The following is a 26,460-nucleotide window of genomic DNA, read 5'->3' on the forward strand; positions in this document are numbered from 1 at the left end:
TCTGTGTGATTTCTTTGCACCTCCTGCTGAGGTGTCTCACTGTAGCTGACTACATTTCCACTGGCATAAGCCACATAACACTTTGTTCCATATTTGTTGTCTGTAAGTAGTAAGAAAGGAACCTATCTTATGAAATTCTTTATCAACTAGTGACGTACCAGTAGATAAAGTAATTAAATAATTCTAAACTACATTTTGGCAAGAAGCAAAAATAAATAAATAAATAAATAAATAAATAAATAAATAAACCCCACAAAAATAAAATCTTTTTTTCACTGAACCAGCATTTCATAAAATGCGATCCTGGGATAACAATTCTGGGGACTAGTACTCCTGAAGTTAAAAGTTCTATGTTTAAATAAACTACCCATATAGCTTCTTAGATATTTACATTTTGCATTAGAATGCTAAATATGCTGAAAATTTTATTTATAAGGAAGAAAACTGTTGATATGTTTCATTGTTAAACAAATGAACTTACTTGCTTGGAGTATGCAGGTGATATACTTTATCATCACTGTACATGAGAACACTTAAAATTTCTCATCTCTCTGACTCAATAGAGTGTCCTTATTGCTAGCTTGATAAACACCATTTCAAAACTATAGTATCACTAATATTATGTTATGTTAGGTTAGGTATTATGTTATAGCATGTTCTACTCTATTCTATTCTAGACTCCAATCTAGTTTCTTAAGTCAGATTTGAGCAGAAAGAATCATATAATAATAAAGCTACATTTATCATTATATCTAATGCACTATTTTCTCTGATAAATAATTCCAGTATGAAGCAAACTCTGTCCTCTCTACCCCATCATTTTCCAAAAACTAGTGGAACACTGTATTTTATTTTGTAGTAACGAGTACTTGCCAAGTAAGCAATGATTGTTGAATTTTAAAAGTATAACATATTTACAAAAATTAATTTGTACACATATGATCACATTTAAGTCTCATAAATTATAAAAAATAATTATCTTCATATTACAATAAAAAAATCTGAACGACTATCTCCCCCTTATGGATTTTTTGTTAGCATATTCTTTGCTATTTTTATGATACCACATCTCCTCTCTAATATGTTAATAAAATTGACAAACCATTAGAAACTTACCATATTAATAGCATTCACTGGACCGATGCTGTTCACATACATGTCTGTGTGAATTAACGTTGGTTTCACTTTAAAGAGAATGATAAAGATATGTGAATTAAACATTTTAATGTTTTAGTCTGTGTTATTCTAGAAATAGATTTATTTTGCCACATTAGAAGTGATTTATTCACAACTAATTTGGTGTCGGTGACTAATTTATTACATTTAAATAACTATTTACTTTCAAAAAATCTCCTTTTAAGCACATAAATGCAGTAACTAAGCATATTAGAGTTTTGAAACTGATTAAGCTTTAAAATTACATTAAGATGAACAAATGAGAAAACACTGCTTAGATTTTCTTTAGCCTTCTCTACATATCCTGAATTTTACCATTTTTCTTCAAGCCCCAGAATCTTTTGGGCATCATAATTTGACTTGACCCATGTAGAAAAAATAACTGCTTAGTGATCTAGAAAAACTAAGCATTAGAAACACGAAGTAGACATTTAGTGCAACAAATATTGTAAGTTTAAAATATTTCCCTCTGTTGATTCCTTTCATGACCACTTAATTCTCATACACTTCAGCCAACACAAAATCAATCTTCCTAAATGACTTATTCAATCGTGTGACTCATCAAATAATATGAGGAAACCATATGGAAACTCAATACACACCTATTTGTCAAAGATGAATGATATTAAAACTCATGAAGTATTTCATCCATGACCAAATGGATGTGCTCCATTTTCATTTAACAGTTAATGAACAAGGATTCATAATATCATCCTGTACTTCAAGTCAACAAGTACATTTTCTCTCATCTTTATCCACTTTCCCTGAAAGTGCCATGCCCTAATTTTCTGTGTTGGATTGAATTCTTCAGTAGTCCCTGCATCTATGCCCCTGCATTTACTCCAGTGAGGCTACTTCTCTGCCTCTGAACTTGGGGCTTGACCATCTGACTTGTGTTGGCTAATACTACACAGATCAGTGAGTACACAAGTTCTAATCCCAAGCATTAAGCCTTATGAGCTTCTACTTTCTGTCTCATTCTTTGTTTGTTTTTTTTTTTTTTTCATGATAAAGATACTCCTGGCTAGTCTGCTGCTCCCAGGAGTAGAATGAGAATACAGCTTTCTTAAATGAGCAGCCCTAACCTGGCTTAGCTTAGATTAGACCATCCCTGGCACAATGTTAAATAAATGCTTATTATTATATGCTACTTAGAGTTGTGATACTTTATTTCACAGAAGTACGTAACTAATATATCCTTTCTTCTACTATTATTTTGATATTACTTCACAACATTTTGATATTATATATACATATAACATAACATTTTGATACTACTTCATAAATCAATTGTCACATTTCTTCTACAGCCTTTGTCTAAGATATCTAGGAAATTTTGAATTTCTAGCTCTCAGGCCTCACTTGAAGATCATCTTCCTCATTTTGCATTTATCAATGCCCTCCCACCTCCAAGCCTGAATGCTATTTATACATTCTGTATCCATCTTTACAACATATAATGATCGTTTAAGTATTTCTGATTATTAAAATATGCTAATTTTTTCTTCCAATGTGTTTGCCTCTGCCTGTGCCATATCACAAAATATTTTAATATACCTCCTATATCAGGCCGAAGTTTATTGTCATATCCTTCCAGGAGGTTATTTAAGATGACAGTGACATCCCCCTCAGGAACTTTTGGAGTCAAGACCCATGTTTTGTTAGAAGCATAATCTTCATAGTCATCATCAGATTTTTGGCTGGTGAGGCTAAGAAAACAAAAATATTGGTCAGGAAACATACAGACTACATCCAAGAGGACTTTTACTCACAGACCACTGGGAAGAAAGGAGAAATGAAACAGAATTACAGGAAGGTATTACAATGGATGAAAATGACATTTTTCACTGAGGGTTAGTCTAGCTAATTAAACTGCATAAATGTAAATTAAAACGTATTAAAGTGTACTCTCCAGTTTTCCAGAATGCTCTGTCTTCCCATCTGTAAGTATATTTTTGCCTTTTCCATAGTTGATGTTCTTCCTGTCTACCTGCCCAACCTCATGAAGGACTTATTTAGAAAAAACAATTTTTGTGAATGCTTAAACTATTTTAAGTAATGCTTAAATGATCATAACGTAGTTCAAGAATTCAGATGTAATGTCTACTTCTTCCTCCTCTACGAAGTTAACTTGCTCCAACCTATTAATGAAAGTAAGAGACTGATAATTAGATTCACTCCCACAAACCACCAGACAAGCCTCTCCCCTCTCAATTGAACTACTAAGGAGAACTCAGTCTTGCTGCTTTTTCTTCCCCCAGGGTGTGTGTATGTGTATTTTTTTCCTCTCACTTGCACTGAAAGCAAGGGTGGTTCATTTATCTTTGATTGTTTAGAACCTGGCACTATGGAGGTTGGTTGTAGACTTTAAACCAGTCTTTATTACAGCGAAAGTTCCTGATCTGAAAACTCATACTAATGGTTAATGTACTATAATTGTATAATTGAAATTACCTACTTCGAGTGATCAAAAAGTCATGTAATATCCTGTGATTCAGATTTCAATGCCTGAACCTGGCAGAAACCCCCGCAAGTAGACCAGAAGTTAAGGCTGACTTTGGAAAGATATTGGAATTCCTAGATCTTGCTTCTCCTCTTGCCCCAAGGTCCAACTCCCCTCTCCCTGCCACCCACACAAGAGAATTACATTTTTCAGATCTAGGGCCAATGTAAACCTTGCAACAACTGCCATTTTCATTTTTAGCAGCATTCAGTGAATGTTGGTTATTTCTGTGGTTTATGGTAAAATTTTTAAAATTACAAACTTAAAATGTAAAGTGTCCCATCCCTATCTTCATTTTACTTTTGTAAATATATGGTAAAGAATGGATCTGATCAGAAATCAAACCACTGCCACATTACCCTGAATATACATACATACGTATGTACATACACACACAAACCATATTTATCAACTTTCTTCAATCACACTCATTCATCAATTTACATATATAAAATATATGTATGTATATGTGTGTATGTATAGGTAAATAGATGACTACATATGGCAGACGAAAGCTGATTGCATGATTAACCAGGTTTGAGAATGTGGATGGGAGATGAAGTTTTAAGAGTAATCACTGGCATGGATCAACTTAGTAAGCAAGTAATCTCCTCTTTCATTCCTTTAAAGCTTTATAAATAGGAAATGTTATAAAAACTGAACCACACATCTGCATAAAACCTAACATAGCCAGACTTACATCTTGCACTTCAATTGCCATAATGACTTTAAACAACATTTAAATTTCATAAAGCACCCATATAGGGGACGATGGGCTAGACAAAGCTTCAAGGAGCTCTCAAAGAGAAAGGCCTTGCTCCTGGCGGAGGCAAGTTCTCTGCTAGGAAAATCCTTCTTGGACCTCAATTCATCATTTCTCTAGAGCACTGCTGAACACTGCCTAATAGAGCTCTAATCCTATGACCTAAATCCTACTAGTTTAAGAAGAAATAACAGCTCTCTGATAAAGAAATTTTCAAATCCCTTCAGCAACTTTGAGAAAAGACTGTGCTTAGCCCATTGGACATCATCACTATGGAATTGTACCACCATTTAATTCATCCATGCAAAAATGTCTTTAAAAAAACATTTCTCCCTCTTCCTTTCCCCTGCCTTCTGTGTGTCTCTTTCTGTCTCTGTCAGACAAATGCACCCTATTCAAGTTTCTTCAAGGGAAGGGAAGAAATGTTAAATCATTTGGCTTGCTCACTTATAGCAACTCCTCATACTAACAACTAAATGACCGAAGCATGATGGTGCTGTGTTACTGGTGTTACCATCATCTGGCAGACAAGTAGGAAAAATACATTAAGTAAAAATACAAAGGATACTTGCTTAGAAAGAATACCACTTTGTAGAATTGCACCAATAATTTATTTAGAGTCATCATCTGTTAGATGCCAAAATAGTAAATAAATCAGTTATTTCATATAAAAGTATCAGTGACAGATTTTATCATACTTGAGGATGCCTACTGAGCCAGAGAGAGGTTAAAAAAAAAAGAGTTGAGAAGTTAAGAGTATACATTTTGAAGTTAGGAAGTACTAGTTCTGCTTTCTAGATTTATCATGTCTTTCCTCTATCACTTACTATTTAATGGCCTGGGGCATGTTATTTAACCTTGCTAAACTTCACAAAGTTATCATCTTTAAAATAGAGTTAATGCTAGTATTCTAGCATTTTTTGACATTTTTATGTCAGATTAAGATAATGGTTATTAAGTGTTTCACACAGTACCAGACACACAGCCCTGAAAATAGGTCCATTGTAATTATTGTTATAAAGTGACCACTGTTAGATTTATACCCACAGGTCCAAACATGTATCTAAAACCTGAATCTATAGAAGCTGCTTCCAGGCTTTTATGTAACACATGCTGAGAAGAACTAAAAACAGATGTTTTCCAGGAAGAAAAATAATGAACCCCTACATTATAATAAATGAAGTTTTTATTCTCTACAGTTTTCCCAGCTGAGGTCTAAATTAATGGGACTGATACATAATCTGGGATTGTTTCCAGATTTGTCTTAAAAAAAGAAAAAAAGCACCTCTTTCATTCAACATCGGTTGTTTCTTCAGAATTCTGAGGAGTCAAGACTTCATTTATAGGTAGGCTGTCTAGAAATAAATGAAGTCTGATCATTAGAAAAGGCATTCTGCAGAACTATTAACTCCAGAAGAAGGCCTGGGTGGAAATAAATTGATAATGATTCAAGAAAACGCACTTGACTGTTGAGTGCGCTGAGCACAAACACAAAGGTGAACTTCTAGCTAACAGCATCTATCCAAATGCAATAGTCTTTAGAAGCAATTACTTGTTCTTGTACATTTTAGTTTAAAAAATAATCTTATAAAGAGAGAGAACCAATATTTAAATTAGCCTTAAATGAACTTACCATCCTGAAAAACATTTTTTTGTAATCTGAGTAAACTTTGTCAAAGACAATATCCGAAAAGGTTGTAAATTTTTCATCCTTGAAAGCTTTTTATTTTTTAGTTTTTATTTGTTGAATATTTATTTTTGAGAGAGAGAGAGAAAGAGAGAGAAAGAACGTGCAAGCAGAAGAGGGGCACAGAGAGAGGCAGATATAGAATCCGAAACAGGCTCCTGGCTCTGAGCTGTCAGCACAGAGCCCAGCAGTGGGGCTCAAACTCCTAAACCCTGGAGGTCATGACCACAACAGAAGTCAGATGCCTAACCTGACCCAGGTGCCCCTCATCCTTAAAAGCTTTCTAAAAAAAACGTGAGAAAGCCATCTGACCACGAACCTTGGACAAGCAGTATGAATATCTCCTAAAGATATTAATACAAATGCAGAACCTTGGGCCCCACTGAGATTCCTGAATCAAAATCTTTAATAAATTTACAAGCGATTCATCTGCACATTAAAATTTGAGCAACTCAGTCTGTGTTTAAACCAGTGATGTGTACTCCTGGGCGGAGCGCGGCGGGAAGGCTCTTTAAAAACACAGATTCCCAGTTCCCCCTTTAGATCTGAGTCTCCATGTTGTAAATTAGGTTATTATATTTTTATTTTCATGTTTACAGTTTTATGCATTATTTTCATTTATGCATGATTACAAACATGTTTTGAGTTCATGTTTATAATCAGAAACAAAAATTGATTTTACTTAGAAAAATAAAAGTGGCTTAGAAAAAAACAAAAAAAAAAGAGGGCAACTGGGTGACTCAGTCAGTTAAGCTTCTGACTTCAGCTCAGTCATGATCTCATGGCTTGTGATTTCAAGCCCTGGGATGAGCTCTGTGCTGACAGCTCAGAGCCTAGAGCCTGCTTTGGATTCTGTGTCTCCCTCTCTCTCTGTGCCTGCCCCACTTATGCTGTCTCTCTCTCTCTCTCTGTGTCAAAAATAAACAAACATTAAAAATTTTTTTCAAGAAAAACAAAAAACAAATACTTGATTGATGTTCAGTGAAAGTTCAATTATATAGAAGAAGCTAAATATTCAAATTTTGGTACATATTCTAGATGTTTGACACTAAAGATTAATCATGCAGTTTATGGAATTTTAAATTTTAATCCATGTATTTCACATTTCCAGAAATTCAATAAGGATCTAAGTTTTGTGAGAGGAAAAATCTCGTCATTGTATCCTCCCAGGGTAATATAACAGCAAACGCTTGGGTGAGATATAAAAACATCTGTCATTTCATTCAGGTATCTTAAAACCCACTGGTATTTGGCATCATAAAGGCAGAATATATATATATATATTTTCTTTCTCTGACATATGTAGGTAAGTAGAATAAAAAATATACAAAAACTCATTCATTTTTATGCTTGAGCTCTTTTTAAATAATTCGTGTTTCATTCGTTCCTAACATTAGCTTCAATATTTTGTTGGTACAAATCTCGGTTTTTTTTTATTTTATAGGTACAATCAGTTAAATACAGGGTACTTTACATGTCAAAATAAATCTCCCAAGACATATATGTCAACAAAATAAAACCTTTTGAATCTTTTCTATTAAAAGTTCCTATGTATTGGATTCTCTGCTCTGTTAACATTACCTCTTGTGAATCTCCACTGCTTATATAACATAAATCTCTGCTCTCAAAGAGATCCCATTTGACCTCACATTCTCATCAGGCCATAGAATCCAGTGAGAATCCTCACACTCCAAAAGCATCAGGAACAGAAGAATGTGCTATTCCTTACATAGCATCCTTACATCCTTACATTTGATGAGTTCTAAAAACTTGGCCAAACTCCAGTACATTTACACATATATTCCTTCCTCCTACAATCTTTTCTTCTCTTCACCTCCTAAACCAGTATTTTGTATGGTTTATCGCTTCTTACTTTTCAACAGAAATAACCTTCACATAGAAGTCATCCCTTATTGTTTTATCTAAAACTGTCACCCACCCCACCCTTCATACGCAATAGCCAGTCCCATGATTGCTTCATAGCATTTGATACAATGTCTGTGTACTGATTTGCTTATTGTCTGTTTCCATTACTAGACTATAAATTCCATGAGTGCATGCTTAAATAAGATTTGTGAAAAAGAAATATTCTTGCTAACCAGTTTTTCTGAGGTAAATAATAATACCAACAATAGCTACTTTCCAATATTCACCATGTCCTAGGAATAACTTTAAAAACTTCACATACATTCTCCCACTTAATCCTTAAAACAGTGGTATTCCTTTAATTATCCCCATTTTGCCAATGAAGAAACACAATGTTTCCACTAGTCACTTCAGTTTGCCAAAACCAAAACATTTAACCATTATGCTGCAAGGCTTTGAAAAAGAAACTGGGTCCAAAGAATCTGCTACTGTACATTCATGAAAAAATAAGATCACCCAAAATAAATAGTTGTTCAAGCTCATTTTCCTTTAGGACAATAAATTCGTTTATGCCTGAGCTCAATAACAGTATGGCAACTTCAGCACAAAGTTAATAATACTCAAACTTCATAAGCTTGTTATTCCAGATACCAAAAATTTGATCTCCCCATACCAAGGACTAAAAGCAGAGATGCCTGGGTGGTACTTGGGTGGCTCAGTTGGTTAAACTTCTGACTTTGGCTCAGGTCATGATCTCACAGCTTGTGAATTCAAGCCCCACATTGGGCTCTGTGCTGACAGCTCAGAGCCTGAAGCCTGTTTAAAATTCTGTGTCTCAGAGGATCCTGGGAAGATGGCGGCTTAGGAGGACGCTGGGCTCACTGCGCGTCCTGCTGATCACTTAGATTCCACCCACACCTGCCTAAATAACCCAGAAAACCACCAGAAGACTAGCAGAACGGAGTCTCCAGAACCAAGTGCAGATGAGAGGCCCACGGAAGACGGCAAGAAAGGTGGAGAGGCGGTGCGCGCTCCATGCACTGGCGGGAGGGAGCCGGGGCGGAAGGGCGGCCCGCCAGCCAAGCAGAGCCCCTGAGTCTGGCTTGCCAAAGCGGAGGGGCCAGAGGGAGTGTGTTCCAACAGCAAACGGGACTTAGCATCTGGGAGGTCATAAGTTAACAGCTCTGCTCGGAAAGCAGGAAGGCTAGAGGACAAAGGGATGGAGAGTTGCTAAGCCCTGGGACAAGAGAGCTCAGTTCGGCAGGGAACAAAGTCGCTGGCCAGCGCCATCTCCCTTGCCCATCCCACAGCCAAAATCCCAAAGGGAACCAGTTCCTACCAGGGAACTTGCTTGCACCGCACAAACACCCAATGCTGAGCTTCTGCGGATCCATCCCTCCAGCTGGTCTAACTCCCTCCCAGTGCCACAGGGCCCCTCCCTAAGCGGATCACAGAAGGAAAAGTGAGCTGAGCCTGCTCCACCCGCCCCTGTGCACCTTGCCGATCCACCCCAGCTAATACGCCAGGTCTCCAGCACCACAAGCCTGTCAGTGTGCAAGTAGCCCAGATGGGCCACGCCACCCCACAGTGAATCCCGCCCCTAGGAGAGGGGAAGAGAAGGCACACACCAGTCTGACTGTGGCCCCAGCGGTGGGCTGGGGGCACATATCGGGTCTGACTGCAGCCCCGCCCACCAACGCAAGTTATTCAAGACAGCACAGGGGAAGTGCCCTGCAGTCCTGCACCACCCCAGGGACTATCCAAAATGACAAAACAGAAGAATTCCCCTCAGAAAAACGTCCAGGAAATAACAACAGCTAACGAACTGATCAAAAATGATTTAAACCATATAAAAGAAAGTGAATTTAGAATAATAGTCATAAAATTAATCACTGGGCTTGAAAACAGTATAAAGGACAGCAGACAATCTCTTGCTACAGAGATCAAGGGACTAAGGAACAGCCAGGAGGAGCTAAGAAATGCTATCAATGACATGCAAAATAAAATGGAGACAATTATGGCTCGGATTGAAGAGGCAGAGGAGCGAATAGGTGAACTAGAAGATAAAATTATGGAAAAAGAAGAAGCTGAGAAAAAGAGAGAAAAAAATCCAGGAGTATGAGGGGAAAATTAGAGAACTAAGTGATGCACTAAAGAGAAATAATAAACGCATAATTGGTATTCCAGAGGAGGAAGAGAGAGGAAAAGTTGCTGAAGGTGTACTTGAAGAAATAATAGCTGAGAACTTCCCTGATCTGGGGAAGGAAAAAGGCATTGAAATCCAAGAGGCACAGAGAACTCCCTTCAGACGTAACTTGAATCGATCTTCTGCACGAAATATCATAGTGAAACTGGCAAAATACAAGGATAAAGAAAAAATTCTGAAAGCAGCTAGAGATAAACGTGCTCTAACCTATAAAGGGAGACCTATAAGACTCGTGACCAATCTCTCTACTGAAACTTGGCAGGCCAGAAAGGAATGGCAGGAGATCTTCAATGTGATGAACAGAAAAAATATGCAGCTGAGAATCCTTTATCCAGCAAGTCTGTCATTTAGAATAGAAGGAGAGATAAAGGTCTCCCAAACAAACAAAACCTGAAGGAATTCGTCACCACTAAACCAGCCCTACAAGAGATCCTAAGGGGGATCCTGTGAGACAAAGTACCAGAGACATCGCTCTAAGCATGAAACCTACGGACATCACAATGACTCTAAACCCATATCTTTCTATAATAACACTGAATGTAAATGGACTAAATGCACCAACCAAAAGACATAGGCTATCAGAATGGATAAAAAAACAAGACCCATCTATTTGCTGTCTACAAGAGACTCATTTTAGACCTGAGGACACTTTTAGATTGAGAGTGAGGGGATGGAGAACTATTTATCATGCCACTGGAGGTCAAAAGAAAGATGGAGTAGCCATACTTCTATCAGACAAACTAGACTTTAAATTAAAGGCTGTAACAAGAGATGAAGAAGGGCATATATAATAATCACAGGGTCTATCCATCAGGAAGAGCAAACAATTATAAATGTCTATGTGCCGAATACAGGAGCCTCCAAATATATAAAACAATTACAAACATAAGCAACCTTATTGATAAGAATGTGGTAATTGCATGGGATTTTAACACTCCACTTACAGAAATGGATATATCATCTAGACACACGGTCAATAAAGAAACAAGGGCCCTGAATGATACATTGGATCAGATGGACCTGACAGATATATTTAGAACTCTGCATCCCAAAGCAACAGAATATACTTTCTTCTCGAGTGCACATGGAACATTCTCCAAGCTAGATCACATACTGGGTCACAAAACAGCCCTTAATAAGTACACAAGAATTGAGATCATACCATGCATACTCTCAGACCACAATGCTATGAAGCTTGAAATCAACCACAGGAAAAAGTCTGGAAAACCTCCAAAAGCAAGGAGGTTAAAGAACACCCTACTAAAGAATGAATGGGTCAAACAGGCAATTAGAAAAGAAATTTAAAAATATATGGAAACAAATGAAAATGAAAATACAACAATCCAAACACTTTGGGATGCAGCGAAGGCAGTCCTGAGAGGAAAATACATTGGAATCCAGGCCTATCTCAAGAAACAAGAAAAATCCCAAATACAAAATCTAACAGCACACCTAAAGGAACTAGAAGCAGAACAGCAAAGACAGCCTAAATTCAGCCGAAGAAGAGAAATAATAAAGATCAGAGAAGAAATAAACAATATAGAATCTAAAAAAACTGTAGAGCAGATCAACAAAACCAAGAGTTGGTTTTTTGAAAAAATAAACACAATTAAACCTCTAGCCAGGCTTCTCAAAAAGAAAAGGGAGATGACCCAAATAGATAACATCATGAATGAAAATGGAATGATTACAACCAATCCCTCAGAGATATAAGCAATTATCAAGGAATACTATGAAAAATTATATGCCAACAAACTGGACAACCTGGAAGAAATGGACAAATTCCTGAACACCCACACTCTTCCAAAACTCAATCAGGAGGAAATAGAAAGCTTGAGCAGACCCATAACCAGCGAATAAATTGAATCAGTCATCAAAAATCTCCCTACAAATAAGAGTCCAGGACCAGATGGCTTCCCAGGGGAGTTCTACCAGACCTTTAAAGCAGAGATAATACCTATCCTTCTCAAGCTATTCCAAGAAATAGAGAGGGAAGGAAAACTTCCAGACTCATTCTATGAAGCCAGTATTACTTTGATTCCTAAACCAGACAGAGACCCAGTAAAAAAAGAGAACTACAGGCCAATATCCCTGATGAATATGGATGCAAATTTCTCAATAAGATACTAGCAAATCGAATTCAGCAGCATATAAAAAGAATATTCACCATGATCAAGTGGGACTCATTCCTGGGATGCAGGGCTGGTTCAACATTCGCAAATCAATCAACGTGATACATCACATTAATAAAAGAAAAGATAAGAACCATATGATCCTGTCAATCGATGCAGAAAAGGCCTTTGACAAAATTCAGCAACGTTTCTTAATAAAAACCCTCGAGAAAGTCAGGATAGAAGGAACATACTTAAAGATCATAAAAGCCATTTATGAAAAGCCCACAGCTAACATCATCCTCAATGGGGAAAAACTGAGAGCTTTCTCCCTGAGATCAGGAACACGACAGGGATGCCCACTCTCACCGCTGTTGTTTAACATAGTGTTGGAAGTGCTAGCATCAGCAATCAGACAACAAAAGTAAATCAAAGGCATCAAAATTGGCAAAGATGAAGTCAAGCTTTCACTTTTTGCAGATGACATGATATTATGCATGGAAAATCCGATAGACTCCACCAAAAGTCTGCTAGAACTGATACATGAATTTAGCAAAGTTGCAAGATACAAAATCAATGTACAGAAATCAGTTGCATTCTTATACACTAATAATGAAGCAAGAGAAAGACAAAGAAACTGATCCCATTCACAACTGCACCAAGAAGCATAAAATACCTAGGGATAAATCTAACCAAAGATGTAAAGGATCTGTATGCTGAAAACTATAGAAAGCTTATGAAAGAAATTGAAGAAGATATAAAAAATGGAAAAACATTCCATGCTCATGGATTGGAAGAATAAATATTGTCAAAATGTCAATACTACCCAAAGCTATCTACACATTCAATGCAATCCCAATCAAAATTGCACCACATTCTTTTCAAAACTAGAACAAGCAATCCTAAAATTCATATGGAACCACAAAAGGCCCCGAATAGCCAAAGTAATTCTGAAGAAGAAGAGCAAAGCGGGAGGCATCACAATCCCAGACTTTAGCCTCTACTACAAAGCTGTCATCATCAAGACAGCATGGTATTGGCACCAAAACAGACACATAGACCAATGGAATAGAACAGAAACCCCAGAACTAGACCCACAAACGTATGGCCAACTCATCTTTGACAAAGCAGGAAAGAACATCCAATGGAAAAAAAGAGAGTCTCTTTAACAAATGGTGCTGGGAGAACTGGACAGCAACATGCAGAAGGTTGAAACTAGACCACTTTCTCACACCATTCACAAAAATAAACTCAAAATGGATAAAGGACCAGAATGTGAGACAGGAAACCATCCAAACCGTAGAGGAGAAAGCAGGAAAAGACCTCTCTGACCTCAGCCGCAGCAATTTCTTAGTTGACACATCCCCAAAGGCATGGGAATTAAAAGCAAAAATGAACTACTGGGACCTTATGAAGATAAAAAGCTTCTGCACAGCAAAGGAAACAACCAACAAAACTAAAAGGCTACCAACGGAATGGGAAAAGATATTTGCAAATGACATATCGAAAAAAGGGCTAGTATACAAAATCTATAAAGAGCTCACCAAACTCCACACCCAAAAAACAAATAACCCAGTGAAGAAATGGGCAGAAAACATGAATAGACACTTCTCTAAAGAAGACATCTGGATGGCCAACAGGCACATGAAAAGATGCTCAACGTCGCTCATCAGGGAAATACAAATCAAAACCACACTCAGATATCATCTCACGCCAGTCAGAGTGGCCAAAATGAACAAATCAGGAGACTATAGATGCTGGAAAGGATGTGGAGAAATGGCAACCCTCTTGCACTGTTGGTGGGAATGCAAATTGGTGCAGCCGCTCTGGGAAACAGTGTGGAGGTTCCTCAGAAAATTAAAAATAGACCTACCCTATGACCCAGCAATAGCACTGCTAGGAATTTATCCAAGGGATACAGGAGTAGTGATGCATAGGGGCACTTGTACCCCAATGTTTATAGCAGCACTCTCAACAATAGCCAAATTATGGAAAGAGCCTAAATGTCCATCAACTGATGAATGGATTAAAAAAAAAATTGTGGTTTATATACACAATGGAGTACTACGTGGCAATGAGAAAGAATGAAATATGGCCCTTTGTAGCAACATGGATGGAACTGGAGAGTGTGATGCTAAGTGAAATAAGCCATACAGAGAAAGACAAATACCATATGGTTTCACTCTTATGTCGATCCTGAGAAACTTAACAGAAACCCATGGGGGAGGGGAAGGAAAAAAAAAAGAGGTTAGAGTGGGAGAGAGCCAAAGCATAAGAGACTCTTAAAAACTGAGAACAAACTGAGGGCTGATGGGGGGTGGGATGGAGGGGAGGGTGGGTGAGGGGTTTTGAGGAGGACACCTGTTGGGATGAGCACTGGGTGTTGGGTGTTGTATGGAAACCAATTTGACAATAAACTTCATATATTGAAAAAATAAATAAATAAAATTCTGTGTCTCCCCTCTTTGTTCCCCTTGCCTGATTGTGTTCCCCACCCCCTCAAAAATAAATGAACATTAAAAGAAAAAAAAAGGCAGAGCTTGTAATTTAACTTCATGGATGTGGTCAAGCATCTCAAACTCTTTATCAGTTTGGAGAGCCGTGCACACTCCAGGAGCAAGACATACATATCAACCAGTTCATTTTAAACGATGTCCTCCAGCCACTGCAAAAAGTGTCAGAGCAGGTATGGAAGGTGAAATATATGTCTCAAAGGACATGGGGACTCATAATGTGATCATGGGAGGAAGGGACTCCACTCCGTATTGTCCAAGAGGACTGGGAACTCTCACAGGATGCTGTGGTGTTCTGTAAACAAGAGCATTGGGGCACCAGTTACTCTTTCACCTAGGGCCTTTAGTGGCCTATGCGATTCTGTACCTCCCAGTAAGGACATGTAAGGAACCTGTGCATAACCTGTTGGGAATGCTCTCTGCCCGTGTGTGTACCCAAGTGCGGATATACAAAAAGGGGAGTGTTACAGCAAGGAAGCAAATCCCTAAGTATCAATTCTGGTAATGAATTTTCCTATTTATGATGATTTCCTTAGTTCTTACCAGGTTCAATTTTTTAATATTAGGTTAACAGCTGTGGGTAAATATGCTTATTTGACTGAGTCCATTATCACACATATATATTCCAGTGTGTAAATGCAAACTGTTTTTTTTATTAGCAATCACCAACGATCCATATCAAATAACACTCTGTGGGGTTTTATTAGGTAAAATAAATTTCAAGGCAAGTCTCAGAACATTCAAACTAAATTGGGGAGCACTGGAATATATAATCATAAAGCCTAATGTAGGATAAGCTTCATGGTGCCCTGGTTAGCTTCACAACTATGTATTTAAAAACTCTGATTCTTTGTATCTCACCCTTCTATCCTCCACGGTGTCAGCTTCAACGCAAAGGTAGCTTGACTTTGCAGTCAGGAGAAGCTAACTCCAACGCCTAACTTCTATGCCTCTTTATTTACATCTATGAAAACATAGAGAAACTCTTCCAGAAATTCTCTCAAAAAGAAGGCAGTCCTCAGAAAGTCTAATTTCATGCATCACTAGCCAAATACATAGGAATTCACACATATGAAACTATGATCCAAGGCCAAGGGTGGGATTATATTAATTATTTTAGTCTAACTATCCTACCACTAGTATCCAAGATGGAATTAGCTTCACAAAAAAACATGAGGACTTCACAGACACCCAAGGGAAATTGGGACAATTAATAAAGTGAGGAGAAGAAATGTGGAAAAGGCAACCACAACACTGATTGGGGTCCAGGGGTGTACACAGAAAAAAAAAAGAAAAGGAAAGAAAATCAATGTTAGGTCTAGAATTATCCCTGAAGTGCATTTTCTCTGGGTTAGCCACTTCACCATCCTTGTTGGTTTGTTTTAACTGTTCTTGAATAAAAGTGGGAGACTGTGGAGCAACTAGGACTCATTCACTACTGGTGGGAAAACATTTTGGCATTGTCTGCTAGTGATAATCACCCCCAAAAAGTCCATCCCTAGATTTATTTCAAAAAGAAACACATGGACATATCCACTCAAAGACTTGTCCAGAAATATTCGTAGTTGCATTATTAGTAATAGATAAAAACATAAAACATGACCCAAACAGATAAGAACATAATTCAGTAGAATGGATTAATAAAATACAGTATATTCACATAATATTATACAACAATACAAATTGGTGAACTATTACTAAATTCAGCAAAATGAAATCTGAAAAATAAAAATTTGAGCAAAAGATACTACACATACACTCATATACACACACCCACATGCTGCTTCTGCATATAAAATGTAATAAAAGGCAGGGACTTCTGGGTGGCTCAGTTGGTTAAATGTCTGACTCTTGCTTTTGGCTCAGATCATGATCTCATGGTCGTGGAATTAAGCCCCATGTCTTGAGATTCTCTAGCCTCCTCTCTCTCTCTACCCCCTCCCCTACTAGTGCTCTCTCTCTCTTAAAATAAATAAACCTTTAAAAAAATTAATAAAAGGCAAAATTCAACTATCGAGCTCAAAGTCAAAACAATGGTTTCTCTGGGGGAAGGGAAAGAAGAAGAAAATGAGGAAGGAGGTGAGGCTGTTTCCTAGGGTGCTAACAATATTTTATTGCCAGTTGTGGTTGGTGATTATATGGATTTTGTGATGATTCATTGAGCCATCTTTAGTCCTTTTGTACTTTGCATACATTTTTGCTTAACAACAACAATAACAACAACAACAAAGCATTTAAAAATTAGGTTTAGGTGTGAGTGCTAAAAGTAGAACATAAGGTTCCTAAGAGCAAGAAATGTTTCCGTCTCCAACAGTGTCATTTTCAGAAAATTTGCCAAGTGCCTGCCACTTGACAAAACACACAATGAATAGTTTCCAAAATACTGAATGAATCAAGGAGAATGTGGGTTATTTTTAAAAATTGAATGTTGGCAAAATTCACATGGTAAAATTTACTCTATTTAAAAATGTACACATGTAACAATTATAGCTAATATTAAAATGAGCTGCTCATATAATATGCCATCATATAATTGCCATCACCTTTTTTGTTAAATGCTATAATTCTTTGCATGTGAAAACTCAGGTAACATACACTGAAGATGTCTTTGAGAGTTAAAAAGGAAACAAGGCCATGGCTAAATCTAATCTATTTCTATTCTATAGAATAGAAATAAAGTGTTGATGGTAAATTGTGCTAAGAAAGAAATGTCAATGAATACTAGAATTCTTATGGTGTAAACATTGATATTTATATAGATAATAATGATTATTAAACTGGCACATTCCTAATTTATCCCTTTATTTATAAAGTATTTTTATGTCATTTTTTTTACCAAGTGATAAAAATAATAATATTCTCAAATTCTTGTTTGGGTAAACTTTGCCACAGAGTAAAAGCTATGGCTTCAAAACCTGAATGATCTTGGGAAAGTGAAACAACTCTTCTTGCAATCTATATACTAATATGGAACTTTTAAAAGGCAGTACCCTAAAGTGGGGCCATAACATGTTGATCTCATGCAACAATTTTTTTTCTATGAGGTAGCAGAACTTAGCCACTGCACTTGCATTATTGTCGGACTGTGACAACGCAGTGACAAACTCGACCAATATAATTTAGGGGGGCTGCTCTCCTTCATTCTAGAAATACACAGTTTTCTATTTTTAGAAATAGTGTTTCAGGGTACACTGGAAATTCAAGATAGCATTATCCTCAAAATTTATGTCCTATTAAGATCATCCCGTATCAGTATTTCCAAGAACTTAGGACAATTGTCCTTGGTAACCAAGGCAGCTTTAAATGTCACATAGGAATAGCATTAAGACACTGAAACATGTAATTTGAAATTTTTCCCTTTTTAATTTTCTTTTAGCATATTCAGTTATATTAAGGACACTGTCTTGGTTTATTTGTAATTTGTCTTTAGCCACATTTGCCAATTTACTAATCTGCTTTCTAAGGAGAACATCAAACTTAGCACTTCTAGCAGAAAGTAATATATACATTTATTTTTTTTTTAATTTTTTTTCAATGTTTATTTATTTTTGGGACAGAGAGAGACAGAGCATGAACGGGGGAGGGGCAGAGAGAGAGGGAGACACAGAATCGGAAACAGGCTCCAGGCTCCGAGCCATCAGCCCAGAGCCCGACGCGGGGCTGCAACTCACGGACCGCGAGATCGTGACCTGGCTGAAGTCGGACGCTTAACCGACTGCGCCACCCAGGCGCCCCAATATATACATTTAAAATGTCATAACACCACCCTGGTTTCATTGTATTTACTTTGCAGTTGTCTTGCATTATGAAAAGTAAAAATGATTTTTAAGATTTTCTTTTATTATTTAATGTATTAAATAAAATAATATGCTTTAAAAAGATACCAGTTTTATGAAAGATATCAAGGAAATAAATGATCAGATGTCACTGAGATGTGGCAAAAACCATGAAGGTAGCCAAATTTGGGAAATAATGCCTTATAGATTTAGATTTCTTGGTCCTTCACTTAATTAGCATGTATTTGAGATTCTTTTGTGCAGAGCACAACTGCAGATGGAAAGAAATAGAAATTTCAATGCTGATATCAAAACACCTTTCATCTATTTGAGGAAACAAATACCTGAAAAGTTAGAAACAGGCAACACTTAACTAACAACACAAGGCAATACTAAAAACACTGTCATATGGTAGACCATGACTAATCTCTGTCTGCAGTACCTCCAACTTGATGTTAAGGTTATTTCTATGAATGTGCTTTTGCATTTTTGCAAAACCTTAATTTCTGTAGTAAGAAGGATAGTTTTCTCTGGAACATAAAACATTTTGAAGAACTGATACAACTTTTGCTCTTCCAGCAAAATAAAAGTCACACATATAAAAACTGTTCCCATATTTGCAAGGAGGCCACACATGTGGTTAGGAGGACCTCTGTGTACTTTCTCCCAAAGGTTAAACTGTCCCAGATTTAGGTTAGTTTAAGGGTCACTGAAAACTGGTTCAAGAAAATGAAAGATGGGGGCACTTGGCTGGCTTAGTCAGTAGAGCATGTCAGGGTTATGAGTTCAAGCCCAATATTGGGTGTACAGATTATTTAAAAAATAAAATCTTAAAAGAAAAGAAAATAAAGAAAGGAAAAGAAAGGAAAATGAAGGCTGATTCTATTATATGCAATATCTACATATATTCAGATGTTTATTCAAATGTATTTAAAATATATTGAAAATTCCTATCTTTGGACACTGTTCTGTGAGAACAGAAAGTAAAATATTCCAATTTTGTTTTAATATTCAAATGTTTGGAAATATGGAGCTCATTTATTCAGGTGGCTGATTGAATTTTCACTTTTATGTGGAATTTTACCAACATGAGTACACACATCTGAGTGAGCATAATTATAGGAAATTTTTTTTTCTCTCCTTTGTTTCTTTATTTTCTAAAATTGTACTGTGTCTTTAAGTTCAAGTCAGTACAATTTCCAACACCCTCTCTGTGGCCATGGTTACTTCTAGATCACTCTTAATGTTTTATTATTTGGCTCTTCCTGCCTAAAACATTTTCTTAAAATCAAGGTTTTATTAGTCACTTTAAAAAATTAATCAAATCTGTGGCACCTGGGTGTCTCAGTCAGTTAAGTGTCTGACTTCAGCTCAGGTCATGATCCAGTGTTTCATGGGTTCCAGCCCCACGTCAGGCTCTGCGGTAACAGCTCAGAGCCTGAAGCCTGCTTCATGGATTCTGTTCCCTCTCTCTCTGTCCCTCCTTTGCTCATTCTCTCCCTCTCTCTCTCTCTCTCTCTGTCTCTCTCTCTCAAAAATAATTAAAACGTTAAAAAAATTAATCAAGTTTTATCTTTCAGTTTTCTTCCTCCTCAATTTCCCTATCCCTGTTATATAAGTAATCCATTTTTATCTCATTATAATGTAAATTTACGTAACTAGGAATTATAAATACTCCAGATCATAGAAATTTTTATTCAATCATTAATTCACGTTGTATTAATCATTATGAAAGTATTGTAGATGTTAACAAAAAAAAACTGTACTGAAATGAGAATAAGTGCTCTGTAGATGTATTTTACAGAGTCCATACTTACTTTCGTTCTTAGAATTCCAAAACAATGTAAAAAAAAGAAATCCCAATAGAATTTGAAATCACCCTAACTTCGCCCCAGTTTAAGCACATTTTAAATTGTCATGCTGGTTCATAGGCAAATTAAAAATTTTAACAGAGAAAGCCCAGTTTTTATCATTTATGTACTAACAAACTTAGATCCTGTATCAGGAAATAAGGTTAAAGCTTGAAGTGATAATGAATTCATATCATGTACAGAGTGCCTTAATGGAATAACAATGTCAATTAGTGTCTTTTCTAGATAGTGTATTATTACTTTTTTCAAGAGACTGATAACCAAATGCACAAACTACAAAAAGAGGCTCCCACAGAATCCATACTTCCATGTGTTCCCTAACGGTATTCTTTCCATTCTTTCCAGTATCCTCAGGTACATAATCACCAGTGGTGTCAAAGTAGATCAAATTGCTGGTTACCATTTCGGTGATATCACTATCATTGAAAAAGTCCTGATTAATTCAGTCAAGAGTACAATCTCGAGTCAATATAAAAGAAACTTCCATCTCATCTGGAAAAACTTAATATGATCATGTTGTGTAAGCATTCCAGAAAAAAAATAATCTAGTAATCCATTTTAAAGTTATTATTCCATAAGATATTTAATTCTGTCATACAAATAGTAGATTGCTGAGTAATAGTATGTATGTTTAACCTTATACAAAATTGTCCAATTATTTCCACTAGCAATGTATAAGAGTTTCAGTTGCTCCACATCCTTACCAACCCTTAGTCTTGCCAGTATTTTTTTTTATTCTACCCATTCTGATAAGCGTATACTGGTATCGTAATGTACATTTACATTTAATGGCTATGACAGTTGAACCTCTTTTTGTGTGTGCTTACTGACATCTCGATAACTTAGATGAATCTCAAAAGCACTATATGGAGTCAACTAGATGATGCCACTTATATAATATTCTTCAAAAGAAAACAACTACACTAATGAATAAAAGACCAGTTTTTGCCAAGATTTAAGGGAGGGAGAGTGGTTTGACTACAAAGGGTGGTAGGAGGGAGTTATTTTGGGAAGGGGAGTAATAGAACAATTCAGTATCCTGATACTGAATTACAAGAATTTATGTTTGTATTAAAATTCATAAAACTCCCTACCAAAAAAGGTCAGTTATGCTTGATGTTAACCTAAAAATGAAACAAAGAGCTATTATGCTGTAAACTTAAATCACTGAACATTTGAAAATATTCTTTGATATGAGATATTTGTGAAATTTCCAGATACTAAAGTATGAGGTAATTGAGTCTAAACATTTAAAAATCTTCTAGGGAAAAAGGAATTTTATTAATGAAATGGTAATGTGATTTCCTTTTAAATTGGTACAATGATATTTGGATTTCTTTTAGCTTTTTAGATGGAATATTACTTTTCATGGCTTTGTTGTTCTCAGATTACGTTCAGCAACATATTTTATGGATAAGAAATAAGTATACTTTTGTTAATGCTCTTGGAGAATCCCTTAAAATCTAAAATTCAGTCATCCAAATAACTGCTCTTAAGTCATATTGATTAATTTGGAAATAAGAGACTACATTGCTACTCCTTAGACACAGAATATTCATCTTTATAAAATATATTTGTTTAAACACATTATTTAAATATAGTGCAATCATTTCATAACAATGCCACAAAATAATTACTACACTTCAAATAATTGACATAATAGAATTAATAACTAACTCTTGATCCCACTAAGATTCTGTAACAAACTGTAGAACGCTACTATATATAACTCTAAGGAAGGTTAAAGTCAAAAATTTCATTAATTGCAGGCAATTGAGAATTGGTAGGTAAATTGCAACTCTTACCATTCCCCAAATCATAGAGGCACACTTCTTCCTTAAGAAAAAAAATCGATGGTGTTATTATATAAGGCATTTCCCCTGACACAAACCCCTCATCTGGAATATAATTCAACTTTTTCACTAAAGCTACAACTCCATGTAATAGGAAGTAGATTTCTGCCTCCTAAATCCTATGTCCTGACTTTTTCATTCTTAGTTACTATCCTCCAGCCATCTGGGCCTTTTTTTAGTTCCTAAATCAAACCAAGTTCTTACTCCATTCAGGACCCTTGCACATGCAGTTACCTATGATAAGAACCATCTTCACTTCAATCTTTTCATGGGTAATTTTTTTAATACTCATATAAACTCAATTTCTTATCCATTAGTCAGAATGGCCTTTCCTGACCATTCTACCTAAAGTAATTCTTTTCTTTTCTCCATCATATCAAATTTTTATTTCTTCAACACTCACCTCTCTTTGAAGTTTGTGTACTGTTTTTCCCTAGACTGTAAGGTCTAAAAGAATTAAGAAGGTATCTATTTTTCTCATGGTTTTATCTCCATCCCCTAGTATAGTGCCAAACAAGTATTGGGAATGCAACAAATATTTATTTATGGCAGGAAAGCAGGAGACAAGAAGGAGGAAATTTGTCTGCTTTGCATTTGTTAAATTCACGTTTAACATAGCAATTTAAAGCTCAACAAGAGTCTAATGATATCCCATGTTAGCCTATTTCAAGGAGAAAATGGACAGAACCACATGGACCTATGGGTTGAAAAAAATTACTGAGCATGAAATGTTTACCTGGTTACACAATTTCCTTAAATCAGAGGCAGTAAGTGAAACAAATATAAAATAGAATATTTTCTATAAGTAAATTTATAAAAGTATAATTATAATATATAATAAATAGTATAGTGTTTTGCTTTTAAAAGCATGTCTTTATTCTAGAAAATAACTTCCACAAGAGCAAGGACTGGTTTGTCTCATTCAATGCTTGTCAGCATCCGGCATAGTGCCAGGAACATAGTGGCTATGGATTAAACAAAAAGTGATTCACAAAATAAACAGGAATTAAGAAGGGCACTATTCACATCACCTAAATCAGAGTATGTAACCACTAATTCCAAACTTCTGCTTTATGTGCATTTTTCTGATAAATTTCATTTACACCTAAACATCTACTAAGATTCTGCTTAGGAGATTACTTGGAATCTGAGGTCCAAATAATAAAATTAATGAGAAAATATCTCTCTCCCTATTATGATTCTCTACAGAGTCTACTTTCATACTTATTCATCAGAGAAATTGAGCTGTATATGGGAATGGTAGCATATCTACAAAAAGGAGCTCTTATCATGGACCTCAGAAACTCTGTAAATGGCCTGTTGGCCACAAGGGTATTTGAAAAGTCACATGTTTCAAGGAGTACTTAATGGCCAACAGGGCCATTATGTTGTCCATTGAGTTACTTTTATTTGTTGTTTATTGTATTATATAAATATTTGGGGGAGGTGACATGTGGTGTGACTAAGAAGTTTTCTTTGTCCATTTAGGTAAGGTATCACTACCAGATATTTTTCATCCTTTTAACTATAAGAATTAGTTCAGTTAAATATCTTTTACTATGATCTCTCATTTTTAACCATGAAATAGAAGAGATTTATATTAAAAATATTCTTCAATCCTAAAACATCTCAATGATGGAAATTCTCAATTATAGAATTTCAAAATCTTCAAAAGAAAATTGAGAGGGAAGAAGCTCTGAAAGTAGTATGTGTAAGGGAAATAGGAAAATTAAACTAGCATTTGAAAGAAAACAGTAAAATATAGTGGGAGAGTCAAGTTGTATCTGATGAGAAATCAGAAGATGACACTCGAGAGGTTGTCAGGGATCAGATCATGAAAGACCATATTGAGTATTCACATGCCCAGTTTGCCTGGGAAAGTTCCAGTTGGCACCTGTGATCCTGACAGAATTATTAATAATTATACCCTTTCACTATAAAAATGTCTCCATTTTGTGTAACAAATATATGGTATATTACCTGCAAGTCTACCTAAGACAACTGGATCTTATGGTATTAAGGGAGTGACTGCAAATATTTAATGTGGCAATATAACAACCATATTTGTATTTCAAGAAGTCATTCTGGGGCCCCCTGGGTGGCTCAATCGGTTAAGCCTCTGACTTCGGCTCAGGTCATGATCTCATTCATGGTTTGTGAGTTTGAGCCCCGCGTCAGGCTCTGCGCTGACATCTCAGGGCCTGGAGCCTGATTCGGATTCTCTCTCTCTCTCTTTCTCTCTCTCTCTCTCTCTCTCTCTCTCTCTCTCTCTCTCTCTGCCACTCCCCCCCTTGTGCTCTGTCTCTCTCTCAAAAATAAATAAAATGTAAAAAATTTTAAAAAATAAATTATTCTGAAGTAAAACTATTTTTATTTGCAGATAACAACATTGCATATAAAAAATCATAAGGGACCTATAAGAACTACTGGAATAACTTTTAGAACAAATACCAGAGGATATAAAAGTAATATACAAAATATATTGTTTTTCTATATAATAATAATAAACAGAAAATAATTTAAAAACATAACTTAAAATGAGACAAAATACTTAATAAACTTAAGGAGAATGTGCAGTGTCTACATTGAAATATATAATTAGTGAGAAGAACTTAAGAAAACCTAAACATAAAGAAAGATAAACCATGTCCATGGATTGTAGGACTTAACATTGTCAAAATGTCAATAATTTTTAACTTGATCTGTACATTCAGTACCACTTCAAAAGAGACACAGCAGGACATTTTTGTTTTGTTTGTTTTTGTATAAGTTGACAAATTTACTAAAAATATGTGAGGATATAAAAGATGTAAAATAGACAAATCAGATCTTGAAAAAGAAAAATACATAAGGATCTATTTCATATTCAGTGCCTTGTTTCAAGATTTATTACAAGGCTACAATGATCAAAGTTATATGGTACTGACTTAAGAATAGTCAAGTAGACCAATGGAATAGAAAACAGATTTCAGAAACAGACCTCAACATACATGTTAATAACATTTTGACAAAGTTAAAAGGAATGTCAGTAGGAAAAGGAAAATCTTCCCAGAAAATAGGGCTAGGACCATTGGATAAATGTATAGGGGAAATGAATCTCATCCTCTAACATATTAAATGAAAATAATAAAAAATTGAGATGGATCAAAGAGAAAGCTATAATTACAAAGCCTCTAGAAAAAAATATGAAAATATTTTTGCAAACTTGGGGGAAGCAAATATCTTAGATAGGATAGAAAACCACTAACCAGAATAGAAACAATGATGAATTATACTTTAAAATTGAACATTTTGTTCATCTAATCAGTAAATAATAAGCCCATAGACTGGAAAAATATTTTCACTACTTATATCTGACAAAGGACTTTTATTTATAATTCATAAAGTACTCCTACAAATCAATAATAAAATATATCAAAACAAACAAAAAACCTGAATAGGTCCAACTTTACTCCCACTATAATGGTTAAAACCCCAAAGGCTTTAGTTACCAGCTTCTGACATGTCCCCAGTGATCCTTATCTTCCTGGTATTCACACATTCACACTTTTACCTAAACCTTTCCCACTGTGTATCAGGATTGTTCTCTGTTACTAACACCACATGGCAATAGTATTGGTACATAATTATAAGATTTTATTACAAAATTCTATGGCTTCTATCTTGAGTTCTCTCTTGCACGCATGAGCGTGCATTCTCTCTTTCTCTCTTCTTTCTTTTCACTCCACTTCTCCGTCACCATGGAAAGGCCACCAGTCAAGGAAATGGAGCTTCCTATCAATATAGGAGTGAACTTGGGAATGGATTGTCCAGAACCTGCAGATAACTGGAACCCTGTTCAAGAACTTTATTGCAACCTCATGAGAGATCGTGAACCAGAATCATCCAACTAAGTCACGCCTGGATTTCTGATCCTCAGAAACCTTGTAAGATATGCTTTGGATACCTGCTTATATAGAAATAGATAACTAAAACAAAGGCAGACGATACCTAAAGTTGTAAGGGTTTGCAGCAACTTGAACTGTCACACATTAGAAAATTGTTCCAATAATTTCTTATAATATACAAATAAATCAATTATGTGTCCCATCAATCCCACCAAGAGAAACGGAAACAGGTCCAAAGAAACACTTGT

At 35.9% G+C, this 26,460-nt stretch overlaps 1 protein-coding gene across 1 annotated transcript in view; it reads right to left on the reverse strand.

The window, feature by feature from the left end:
• GABRG2 (gamma-aminobutyric acid type A receptor subunit gamma2) overlaps positions 1–26,460 on the reverse strand; it is a 113,761-nt gene that overhangs the window by 77,168 nt on the left and 10,133 nt on the right. Inside the window, exons 2-3 of the mRNA XM_047860951.1 lie at positions 2,734–2,885; positions 1,117–1,184 (exon numbers count right to left, since the gene is read on the reverse strand). Coding sequence (XP_047716907.1) covers positions 1,117–1,184; positions 2,734–2,885 — 220 coding nt within the window. The remainder of the gene's footprint in view (positions 1–1,116; positions 1,185–2,733; positions 2,886–26,460) is intronic.

This window comes from Prionailurus viverrinus, chromosome A1 (genome assembly GCF_022837055.1).
Source record: "Prionailurus viverrinus isolate Anna chromosome A1, UM_Priviv_1.0, whole genome shotgun sequence".
Taxonomy (NCBI): Eukaryota; Metazoa; Chordata; class Mammalia; order Carnivora; family Felidae; genus Prionailurus; species Prionailurus viverrinus.